Below are 13,087 nucleotides of genomic sequence, written 5' to 3'. Positions count from 1 at the left end.
CCAGGTCCTGAAAAATGCACTGGTTGATGGGTTTGGCTTAACCACTGAGCAGTACAGGTTGCTGTTCAGAGACACCCAGAAAACTCAGTCTCAGGACTGGTCTGACTTTGTTGATTGTGCCACTAAGGCTTTGGAAGGCTGGCTACTGGGTAGCAAGGTTACTGACTTCACAGGATTGTATAATCTGATTATGAGAGAGCAAGTCTTAAATAATTGTCAGAACCAGTTATTACACCAGCACCTGGTAGACTCTGATCTGACCTCTCCACAAGAATTGGGTAAGAGGGCAGACAAATGGGTCAGAACCAGGATTAGGCCCAAGAACCAAGGTGGTGACCAGAAAAAGGAATCAACCAAGCCTCAAGAGAAGGGTGGGAATAAATCTACAGATCAAACCACATCAGGGCCCCAAAAATCCTCTGAGGGGGGTGGGTCCCAGAATCCTTCCAATAACCAGAAGAAACCTTATTGTTATCCCTGTAAACAGGTGGGTCATTTAAAAACTGACAGCAGTTGCCCAAAGAATAACAATAAGGAAAACATACCCCCAAGTAACATTCCCAAACCTCCTGTTACTACTAGTAGTAATCCCCCAGGTGGTGGGAGTGCCCCCAAGAATTTGGGTGCATTTACTTTGGGAGTTCCTGGGGACTCTGGCCTAACCAGGTCCCCTGACTTAGATACTCTTGTCTGTGAGACTGGCATGGGGTTTGCCAACTTCACAACTTGTCCCAACACTTTGGGCAAGTACAGACAGGAGCCCCTCATCAATGGTATAAAAATTGAGGCCTATAGAGATACAGGGGCTAGCATCACTATGGTGACTGAGAGTCTAGTCCCCTCAAGGCAACTTTTACCTGGTGCCACATACCAGGTGACCAATATTGATGGAGTACAGAGAGATCATCCCATGGCAGTGGTCAATCTCAGCTGGGAGGTGTCACTGGCCACAAGAGAGTGGCAGTGTCACCAAACTTGCCTGTAGATTGCCTACTGGGAAATGATTTAGAGCTCTCAGCCTGGGCTGAAGTAGAGCAAGAAACCCATTCTAGAATGGTAAACATCCATGGTAAGGTTAGTGGGGCAGTGGTAGCCACAGCCCCAGTCCAAGATATCCTCCCTGAACAGGTCAGGAGGGTTGTGCCAGTCACAACCCAATCTCAGACAACTTCCTTCCCAGAACAGGTTCTCAAGGCTGTGATGGTCACAGCCCACACCCAAACTGAGCCCCCTCCTGAAAAGGTTGGGAGAGTTGTGATGGCCACAGCTCAAACTCAGACAGATGACAGTGTTGTGAAGCCTGAAACTATGGATCACTCCACTCAGACAGAGAGTATTGAGGAGGAAGAGAAATCTCCCTCCCACCAGACTTTAGGAAAGGATCAGCCTCCTCAGGGAACTGATCTGACCCCTTGTGAAGAAACTGCCACAGAGGTAGTCAGGCCTAGCCTGGCAGAACCCCTGATGTCAGTGGACCCTTCCAAGGTGGGACCCAGTCTGGAGCAGGTAACCTGCCCCTCTCTACCCTGCCTCAGTCAGCCCAGGGCTGTAGAGGTCAGGGAGGCCAGTGTTGGACCCCAAAGGGCCCCCTGTCCAAAAGAATTCCTCAATCAGCAGATTAAGGGCACTGAAGCTAGTAGACCTAGCCAAGTGAAAATAAGACACACTCCTGAGGGATCCCCCTTAAAATTAGTTAGGGACCTCCCACAGATGGACACTGTTGGGCACAGCCAAACGTGGGACCTGAGGGCCCCAGACCTGAACTGTCCCTCCAGTAAGCCAAACAGAGGGACCCAACCTCCAGCTGTAGGTAGCCAGAGGTTGACCCTGAGAGCCCAAAGCAACTCAGTCTTGGAAAGAAAGGCCTCTATGGTGGATAATGATTGGAGGAAGCTGAGCCCAAAGTTAGTGGAGCCTCACTTCAGTACTCCATTTCAGCACCAGCCTTTTTCTTTGACAAAACACACCACAGGTAGAGATTCCCTATGGTGGAGACCCTCAGACACCCTTAGGGTGAGGGATTGCTTAGTGGACCATGACATAGGGGGTAACCATGCCAGTGCTGGTACTTCCTTAAATGGCCACTTAGGCAATATAGGCTTACCTGGACAAGGATAGCCTTATCTCCTTTCGTTTGGGGGGGGGGTTATGTAGGAAGGTAGATCCCTGACTATGGTTGCCCCCAACTTTTTGCCTGGTGTTTTGCTGGTTTTCTGACTTAGTTGACCTGAGGCCCTGCTATTCAGGACCTCAGGCCCACTGCTCTCTCTGTAAAATGGATTCCATGTACCTTAGGTACATATCTAAATTGGATACTGAGCCACCTTATCAGTCCCTGTACAGTGTACCTTAGGTACCCAGGGCATAGGTGTACCCAGGGCCTACCAGGGGCTGCAGCATGTATTATGCCACCCCTGGCTGGCCATCCAAATCTGACACAACTGGCTGCACGACAGCTGGGGCAAGGTGGTGTAATCGCCCTTTGCTTTAGATATAGTATACCTATATCTAACCCTAAAATGGACACACAGATCTCCTATCAGTCACTCCTATGGCAGGCCTTAACAATCCTGGAGGCAGAGTGCTTGGAATCGTGTGAGATGGTGCTCTGGCATGAGCTGAGCCTGTCTGCGGCTTTCGGGATCTATCCCTTAGCCGTTTCCATGATATCGCATACCATATACTCTTAAGTGCATTATAATCCTCGCGGTTATATGCCAACTCTGGTATCGCTTTATCAAAACATGTCGAGTAAGGTGTCATACGAATTGGAATACTAACCCCTCGCCAATTCTGGCGACGGGGTTAGCATTCCACCCTTCTAGAGGGACACGACATGTATGTAACCCCTAACCCCAGTTAAAGTCAAACAGAGCCTCAGCTCCACAAAATGGATGCTGCCACCGAGACACAAGTCTGCCCTCCTGCTGCTGGGAGTCCTCCCAGAGCAGGAGATAAGGACAAAGGGTTTCCTGCCAGGGGCGGTGCCAGCACCGTCCCAGACAGGGTTTTGTGTATTGTAGGTAGGCAGGGCTTTAGAGGAAGGTGACTGCACGTGGCACCCCGGTGCTCACTGTGCATAGGCTGGCTGGAACCAGTTCCAGGGTCACTCCAGACCCTGTGCTGGGGAAAAGCCCGCCAAGGAAGTGGGTGTAACCACCCCCCTCCTAGTCCCACCCCTAGGGCAGGACTTAGTCGCGTGCCAGCCCCTTTTTACAGGATAAAGGTAGGAACTGGCCCCCTTCCAAATCAGATCATCTTTGAATCCTGAAACTACTTTCCACGAAAGGAACTCAAGACTTCTTCCTAAGATTTCTCCCTTGTGACTAAGGAGTAGTCACCCTGCATCCGCAGGCACCATCTTAAGAACACTGCGGTCTGCTGCAAGTCTCTCCTCCGGATCAAGACTGCCCAGCTCGACGAGAACCGGCTTCCCTGGCACCTCTGACCTCTACCTACATCATCAGTCACGCTGAGATTCGTGGGTGTGACAGAGACCTCGAGGGACCGGCCATCTTCAAGACTGCACGACTTCTGCACAGCAAGCCCGCCGAGTAATTTCCTGGTGAGTGCTTTGGGGTCCGAGAAGCCCCGACCCTGAGCAGCTCCAGCACCGAAGTGCAGCCTCCCAGCATCTCCACGATCTGCGTGGGGCCCTTCTGCTTTTTGCTGCTCACCGCGTTGTTTGGCTACTAGCCCGCTGGCTTGTGGCCTTCTGAACGACGCCCGACGACATCACTGCTGCTAGTCTGGTTGCTCCAGACTGGCCCTTGTGCCCTTCCAGAAGAGGAGCACTCCGGACCCTCCTGGTCCACTCAAGACGCCATTTTGAGTCCACCGCGTGGGCTTGAATTAGCCAAGGCTTGTTGCCCAATCCTGGGTAACTTCGACGCCGACAGCTTCATCCATCGTGGGACAGCTCGCCTCTCCATCCTGGTCGCCGACAACGCCTCCTGGTCCGTGAGATCTGCAGAGCCAGCGTCGCCCACTCACCTAGTCGAGGTGACTTCGCCCGGTGCCATCCTGGTGCCCACTTAATCACTGGCTAGTGATTCAAGAACTTGGTCCCCTCTGCTTTCAGGTTTTCTTCTTCCTTGATCCAGGCTTGGATCCATCGAACTTTTCTTCACTGGTCGCCTGCCAGCAACTTCCTTCTTCCAGGCTCCTGGTCCGGCAACGAGATTCCCGACGTCTTTTCAGACCTATGCAGCTGCAGCCCCTGGGCTAGGTAACTTCGGCACTTCGGTGTCCCAGCATAGCCTCACTATCCTAGGGTCAGGATCCACTGTCGTTTTCTTCCTACCAGGTCGGGTTCGCCCGTGAACACTAACTTTGCCTTTACTAGCTTCCATAGACTTTGTCCCGCATCCCGCGTGAGAGTGCACACTCTGCACCCGAGTCCCCTAGGTCTCCTAGAAGTAATCTAACGATTCCCTAGTCAAGTCCTAGCGATTCCAAAGCCTATTAGTACTGTACTTACCTGCTAGTAGTTTCGCATTCCACTTTTAAAGTATATGGTTTTTCGTGCCCCTCGGGCATTTGTGTATAACGTGCTAACTTAAGTATTTTCGTAAGAGTTTTGTTGTGTGCCTAGCACCCTGTCCTCATAAAGAGTACAGGGTTGTTGTGATTCTAATAAATACACTGTTTATTTTCATAACACTTGTGTGGTGTCCTTTCACTGGGTGTTCAAGGGGTAATGTGATGGTAAAACAGCTGGCTTAACACGCCCTCTAGAGTCTTAGCCTTAGACTGCTCGTATCCATGCTACTAGGATAGCTGGTCTATAAGGTTGACTTACAACCAATCATCAATAAGGGTTGTTTGGACTGATATATAGTGATCACTAGAATAGTGAACACTGCACATCAGGCCAACTTCTCACAACATACGTCCATTGCTATGAAGTGAGGAAATACTTGCCCATAATCTTGATGAGGTTACTAGTGGAGTTAGCAACGCCCATTTCTTATCCCATCATTCCTTCTTTAGTAGTGGAATTTCTTTCTACTCATATTTTCAGTGACAAATGCTATGCTATTTGCAGTATTCTAAGCTGAAAACTCAGTTGGCTTGCAGGGTGATTCGCCAGAGGATTACATAGCCAGCTACCTGATGAATATTCTGCAGCTAATACCTTTTGAGCCACTCTGCAGTGACTTGATCAGTAGTTGCACGTTCACCTTAGCAAAGCAAAGACAACAGCCCTGCTACTATGTATCTTATGCGGGTCTAAATAATTTTAGCCATACTTGTTACCTAATAGCAAATATGTTCTTATATGCTGTGCCTACAGACATACATGACATGTATAATCTACTAACAAACTCGCTCTTCTTGCCTATTCTGGTAAGCCACTGTAATATCTGCATCCTGTAATGTCAAAGTACAGTCACACTGGGGTCCATTTTACACAGTGTATATCTAACCTCTCTGTGTGGGAGTCAGTATTGATGTGGCAGACATTGTGACCACATGAGAACAATTGATCTTTGAAGGACAATGATAGACGATCAATGCTATTTGGTAGGATGTATCAGCCAAAGCCCTGGATAAGTCAGTCTAACTTTTTAGCCACTTGCTAACAGATATTAGCTGGTCTGTTAGCAGACCCAACATAATCATCACCGGCTGCAAGGATGTGCTTGGCCTCCAAGGGTTTGGATCTAAGTACATTTCCTCTTTCACCGCTGGATAAACGTAGGCGAACAATGATTGGATTGCACTAGTGAATCGTCTTTGCAAAGCTTTTCCAACCAAAAGGATCCATTAAAGACCAGGGAAATCTAAGGTCTAGTCAGTAGTCCACATGCATCACACTGCGCTGTTAAGGAGCTTGAAAGGAATCTTCTGTGAGATCACTCAATCAATTCTTTATTAAATGCTTCATATCAAAATGATCAGGCTAAACAATAAAACCAAATTCCCTTATTGTTCCCTTTCCAGATTGTTACACAGTGTTGGATCCACTCTCGCCCCCACAGGCACCTATCTCTTATAATAAATCAGCAGCTATAAATGATCACAACTACTGCTAATCTTTGACAACTTCTGAGGACGTCCCCTTTTATGCCTTAAGACTTTCTAAATTGTATTACTAATGTAACTTGAAGAGTTCTGGAAATTATATCCACTCCAAGGCAAATGCATACAATTATTGTGACCTGTTTAATTCCCCAGTCATAACCAGCAAAGATATTCAACAGAATCTGTTGTGTTCCCTGACAATAGCACCAGTAACAATACTTACTGATTTTAATTGTTCCAGACTTGCACGCACGCTTTACTGGCGACCTTTCTTCTTCAGAGCTAATCAATTTTCTCTTCCCAGAGAGAATGCCCATCGCACCTCGGGGACTCTCACTCACTTTTCGAGTTGGAGTAGTTGCAGTGGAAATGGCTGCTAGGTTACTCGTGCTGAGGTTACTACGCCGTTTCCGTTTTCCTTCCACAAGGTTGTCTAGAAACAGAATAAAGACAAGAGATGAAAAACCTTTTTTAAAGAAAAAAAAACATTATATATATATACATATATATATATACACACACCATGCTTTCTCTGTTCCTTCAGAAGAAAACAACGACGCCGTGTATAGCTGCCAAAGATTAGTTTAATTCGGCCTCAATCGAACGCGTTTCAGCAGTCCTTGCTGCCTTGTTCACCGATATTATAATATAATATTTCGGACCCACTCCTGCGCGGTCCGCAAAATGACGCGACTCATGTGGAGGTAGCGGTGGACACACAGGAGAGTCGTGTGGAATATATATATAAAAATATATAATCAGTGTACTATAGCACACACACACACACACACACAATATATCCCCCATGAAATAGATTTGTTCTGGAACACGTGCCTTGCCTATAAGGTTCTTCTTTAGGTCGAGCCTTGCGGCGGTGCACATGTGCTGCGCGCTCTGCAAGACTGCTGTAGTGGAGTATGGGAGAGAAGCTGCGCCCACTTTCTTCCCATATTTTTCATTGGCTTTTGTCATTGTCTTTCGTAAATGTTGCCTTCCGATTCGTTATTTTCATTTGTATCCTCCCATGGCGACTGGCCCTTTTACTTCGGTTGTTACACTGTTACCTGTTATTTAGTCGGAAAGCCCTATTAACTCTTTTGAGCTGCTCTTACTGCAGGCCGGAAATGCGCTACTTCAGCTGAAACAGATTGTGGTTTTTAAAGCAACACGGCTGCCCCCGTAACACGGGCGCCGGCTTTCAATCACTATAACCCGGCATTATCTTGTGTTTCTTTCAATCCCCCCCACCCCCCAAGTAAAATGGATTCAGAAATGATTAGCAAATTAAGTCATGTGAATTCCACGTAGCACATAATCCTGTGCTAATGGGCTGAAGCTGACAACAGCACATCTGTGTTACATGTCATCTGTACTAAAGCCACCTGACGGGCTGTTTTCAAAAGCCTGTTTTATTAACAACACCACCACCAATACCACCACTGCCAATAACACCACCACCACCAATACAACCACCACCAATACCACCACCACCACCAATACCACCACCACTGCCAATACCAGCACCCCTGCCAATACCAGCACCCCTGCCAATACCACCACCGCAATACCACCACCAGCAATACCACCACCACAACCACTAATACCAGCACCACCAATACCACCACCACTACCAATACCACCACCACTAATACCACCACCACCAATACCACCACCACCAATACCACCACCACCAATACCTCCACCACCAATACCTCCACCAGCAATACCTCCACCAGCAATACCTCCACCAGCAATACCTCCACCAGCAATACCTCCACCAGCAATACCTCCACCAGCAATACCTCCACCAGCAATACCTCCACCAGCAATACCTCCACCAGCAATACCACCACCCGCAATACCACCACCAGCAATACCACCACCAGCAATACCACTACCACCAATACCACCACCAATACCACCACCAATACCAGGACCACCACCACCAATACCACCACCAATACCAGTACCACCACCACCACCACCAATACTATTACCACCACCACCAATACTATTACCGCCACCACCAACGTCGCCACCACCACCACCGCCACCAATACCACCACCTCAATGCCTCTTGCTCACTAGTAATAGCAGGGACCCTGTACGAGGCCAGAGCTGCAGCCGAGACCACCCCTTCCTCCCTCCATGCCTGCCATAAAGCACAGCCCTCCCTGCACCAGTAGCTGAAGGCAGGGCCCTACTACAGCTGGAGTGTTTTTAATTAGGCCAATGATAGCAATGACATTACGCAATGCCACACTGAACACTCAAATCACGGAGAGGGTAGGAAATAGCCTCCCCTCCCTCCCGCTCGTCCTCCTGAGTCGTGACAGTGTAATAACAGAGCGAAAAGTGATGGAGCGCTTTGTTAGTGTTTATAGCTTGGATCATATGTAACTCTCACTTCACACTTTGTGTCTGTGTAATTTACAATACTTACACATCTTCTTCACGGAACTATTTATCAGTATTTTGAAGACGTTGCATGCCGGTCTCTTCATCTGATATTTTCAATCTAACAAGCGGTCGAGAAGGCCCTTTATTGCAATGCAATAGGTCTCGCGTTTGCGAGAGTTTAAGCTATTAGTATTGTAAATGACAATGCCTTTTATTTATGTTTTCAAACCCAAAACATAAATGAAAAGCATTGTCATTTACAATGCCAATAGCTCAAACTCGCGTGAATGCGAGACCTATTGCATCACAAATGCTTGTTTTGAAGAACCTTTCCTATGTTCCTGTAATTAAACTTAGAGCAACTGGCACGGCTAAAAGCATACGATTTGCAGAAGACGACACAAAACTTTGTCCGATTTTTCTAAAACTGTCATTTCTATTTCTATGTTCCAGCAGTGTTAGGAACTGACAGAACAAGCATTTGCAATTCAATAGGTCTCGCATTAGGAAAGTTTGAGCTATTGGTATTGTAAATGACAATTATTTTATTTATGTGTTGGTTTTGAAAATAGCTAAATTATTAGCTTTGTCATTTACAATGCCAATAGTTGTAACTTTCGCAAATGTGACACCTATAGCATTTGTACTGCAATATGTGTTGTATTTACATGACTTAGATGTGTTGATATTACAAATAACAATGGCTTTTAATATTTTTTAATAATTGATACTTAAATAAAAGTCCTTGTAATTTATAATGGCAATAGCTTAAACCTTTGTAAATGACTTTTGTGAAGATTATGTTCAGTGTATTTTATTGTGACTAAAATCCAAGAACAGAAGTGAAATATTAACATCTTTTTATGACATTTGTAAAAAAGTTTGAAACATTGAGAGAACATACTTGAACCAGCTGTTGTTGAATGGTTGCACAGAATGATGCGGTGGTGGCGCTGAGTGATGTTGTGGTGGCGACAAGTGATGCTGTGGCGTTCAGTAATATGGTGGTAGCGCATAGTGATGTTGTGGTGCCCCTGAGTGATGCTGTGGTGGTGCTGATTGATGCTGTGGTGATGCGATAGAGTGAGTGCGATAGATAGATAGAGGGAGGGCGATAGATAGAGGGAGGGCGATAGATAGAAAAAGGGCGATAGATAGATAGAGTGAGGGAGATAGATAGAGTGAGGGCGATAGATAGATAGAGTGTGGGCAATAGAGAGAGTGAGGGCAATAGAGTGAGGGCGATAGATAGAGTGAGGGCGATAGATAGATAGAGTGAGGGCGATAGATAGATAGCGTGAGGGCGATAGATAGATAGAGTGAGGGCGATAGATAAATAGAGTAACGGTGATAGATAAATAGAGTGAGGGCGATAGATAAATAGAGTGAGGGCGATAGATAAATAGAGTGAGGGCGATAGATAAATAGAGTGAGGGCGATAGATAAATAGAGTGAGGGGGATAGATAAATAGAGTGAGGGGGATAGATAAATAGAGTGAGGGGGATAGATAAATAGAGTGAGGGGGATAGATAAATAGAGTGAGGGAGATAGATAGAGTGAGGGCGATAGATAGATAGATAGATAGATAGATAGATATATAGATAGATAGAGTGCGGGCGATAGAGTGCGGGCGATAGATAGAGTGCGGGCGATAGATAGAGTGAGGGCGATAGATAGAGTGAGGGCGATAGATAGAGTGAGGGCGATAGATAGAGTGAGGGCGATAGATAGAGTGAGGGCGATAGATAGAGTGAGGGCGATAGATAGAGTGCGGGCGATAGATAGAGTGCGGGCGATAGATAGAGTGCGGGCGATAGATAGAGTGCGGGCGATAGATAAATAGAGTAACGGTGATAGATAAATAGAGTGAGGGCGATAGATAAATAGAGTGAGGGCGATAGATAAATAGAGTGAGGGCGATAGATAAATAGAGTGAGGGGGATAGATAAATAGAGTGAGGGGGATAGATAAATAGAGTGAGGGCGATAGATAGTTGGATAGACAGATAGATATACAGATATACAGAAAGACAGACAAGATAGATAGATAGGTAGATAGATAGAGGGCGATAGATAGATAGATGTTGTGTGTGTAGGTGAGTGTGGGGGGGTTGTGTGAGTGGGGGGGTTGTATGTGTGTGGGGTTGTGTGTGTGAGGGGTTGTGTGTGTGTGTGTGTGTCGCGGTTGTGTGTGTGTGGGTTGTTGTGTGTGTGGGAGGGTTGTTGAAGGACCGAGATTTAAACCCAGCGGCGCCAGGGGCACGCCCAAAGCCTTCGGGTCCACCTGTCTTAGAATACAGAGACACGGGATACTTCTTGATGGCGTCAAAGATCAAATTTATTAGCTGCAGCCAGTAACATAGATCCTAGAAGTACAACATGGTGTATGTTCTCAGGAGACTGCTCAACTTTACAAAGCAAGCCATCCCTTTTTATACAAAAAATTGTGCTTCAGGCAAACATTCCTTATTTACAGTTTGACCACTCACATGTTTCCACGACAAAAGCAGAAGCATGATGACATGCCCATTTTTCAGTTGGTCCAGCCCAAAATTAATCATCAAACAAACCCATAATAAACATTCTTCTTTTGAACAAGTTGGACACCAACCCATAATAAAAGACCTCAACCCAAATCGTAAATGGGCCATAAAAGAAGGAACAGAAACAGATGAGAAGCAAGATAGAAAGGTGTGTGTGTATACCATAAAATCAGCAATGTCCTGCTCTTTGATCTCTATCTTGACCAGCTAAAGGGCAGGAACTGGTTTGGCAAGGTCAGCTTCAGGCAGCAGGGTCAGTTCACTTCGGGTCAAACAGGAGTCAGTAAAAACTCAAGCTAAGGTGCACGTATCCCAGAGACTTGTTCAGCCACAGTCATAGGCCTATGTGAGGGCAACCACGAAATGGCTGCCATGCACAAAATGGAACCCCAGGGTTTCAGAACGAAATCGTCAAATACACAGTGAATCCATCAATGTAACATGACGGAAACACTCATGCTTGCTGAGCTCACTGTTTACGGTTCGCTGTTACCAAATTCGTAACAGAACCACGACCGTTATGACCCAGGGTCAGAATTCACGGAACCTCAGACCCTCCTTTTGCCCTTACATAGGCAATAACCTAAACTCACGTTAATCTGAATCCAGGTCTATACTCATCAGATCATCAAGATGTTGCTGTAGCATCATCCTAGTACTTAGTAACTCTCTCTGGACAGGTCATCTCGAACACGAAGTAGCACAAAGGCCACATATAGCAAGAGCACACTGTACGCAAAGACAGAACAGGAAAAGGATAGCTAATACCATCCCAATGATCATCAGAATCTTCCATCCCCAGGTGGATACCAGTTCCCAGAACCATCCCATCAACGACCAATCTCCTTTATCCATTGTACAGATTCAGAGATCTTATGTAACTTGGAAATGGCTTGGTACACTGTCGGAGCGTTGTCTGGAATGAAAACACAGCAGCTCGATTGAATCAATTTACACACCCCTCCTCTATCTGCAAGTATGACATCTAACGCAACCCTGTTCTGAAGAGTCATAAGGCGATCCGACTGGAGCTCAGCAGTCAAGTTACTAAGGGCACCGGCAGTTTCAACTATGGTGGACTCAACCACTCTCGTCAATTGCCGTATGTTCCTGCTGTTAACCATAGGTCCCCAAAACGGCAGAAAACCCTTCAGAAAATCTCCCAATTCTTGTCCTGCAGTATCTTCCTTACTGAAGACACCTCTAACAACTCTCGTCTTAGCGCCAAGATGCTCCTTCCGGAGCGTAAGTCTGCGCTCTACAAAACCCATAAATATCAAATTGTGGTAATCTGCCGCAGCTGTATACGTAGGAGGCAACAGGAACGAGACAAAACACGTGCCCGAGAAATCAGGGGGCAACCATGTGTATGCTCTATCGTAACAGATGAAATAGGTACCCTTAGCTGCTAGGAACGATGGGGAAGTCTGGGACGCAAAAACATACGCTTCAGTGCAAACACTCTTCCCTAACTGAGCTCTCGGATTCTTGCCCTTTCCTTGTAGACAGTAATGACCCTGATGGGGTACAATCCAAATCGGGGAGGATCTATTCGCTCGCTGGTTCTCACTCAGACTAGCTCCATATCCAGTAACGTTCCATCCAATATACGCTAGTGTCTCATCTTTCGGGATTGTCTCATAGGAACTAGCTCCTTTAATCATATCGACTATTCCCTTAACCAGAGCACGATTCTTTGGATTATCTTTCACAGAACGTAGGGGGTAGACTTCACGAGCATAGATAAACATCGTTCTGTATGCCCACATGAAACCATTATAGCTGAATGGCAGGACCAGGTAAGGAATACCTTTATCGGTAGTATGGCGCATAAGGCCACACACCCAACAATTTGTCGTGTTCACTACTAACTGGTGTTGGTGCAGAAGCTGAACAAAGGAGTTCTTAATGAATTCCAATCTTCAAATGGACTCATGTTCAGGCAAAGGATGAAAAGAATGCGAAGAAGCGGTAGAAGAAGGTGTGGGTTGTGTAGTGGGTGCAAACGTCACTTGAAAAGAGAATATAATATATCCCATTAAAAACATCATCAAGCTAAGTAACATAAAAAGACATAATATTAAAAAACATTTTCTACTCATGGTTCGACACATTTT

General features: G+C 46.3%; 1 protein-coding gene across 6 annotated transcripts in view; it reads right to left on the bottom strand.

The window, feature by feature from the left end:
• The window catches only part of TP53BP1 (tumor protein p53 binding protein 1), a 767,880-nt gene that overhangs the window by 170,436 nt on the left and 584,357 nt on the right, over nucleotides 1-13,087 (bottom strand). For all 6 annotated transcript variants that reach the window (XM_078683313.1, XM_078683315.1, XM_078683318.1 and 3 more), the window contains one exon: nucleotides 6,251-6,460. In XM_078683313.1, coding sequence (XP_078539439.1) covers nucleotides 6,251-6,460 — 210 coding nt within the window. The remainder of the gene's footprint in view (nucleotides 1-6,250; nucleotides 6,461-13,087) is intronic.

This window comes from Lissotriton helveticus, chromosome 3_1, assembly GCF_964261635.1.
Source record: "Lissotriton helveticus chromosome 3_1, aLisHel1.1, whole genome shotgun sequence".
NCBI lineage: Eukaryota > Metazoa > Chordata > Amphibia > Caudata > Salamandridae > Lissotriton > Lissotriton helveticus.
The sequence above is the reverse complement of the archived record's forward strand: the minus strand, read 5'-3'. Positions and strand labels throughout refer to the sequence as shown.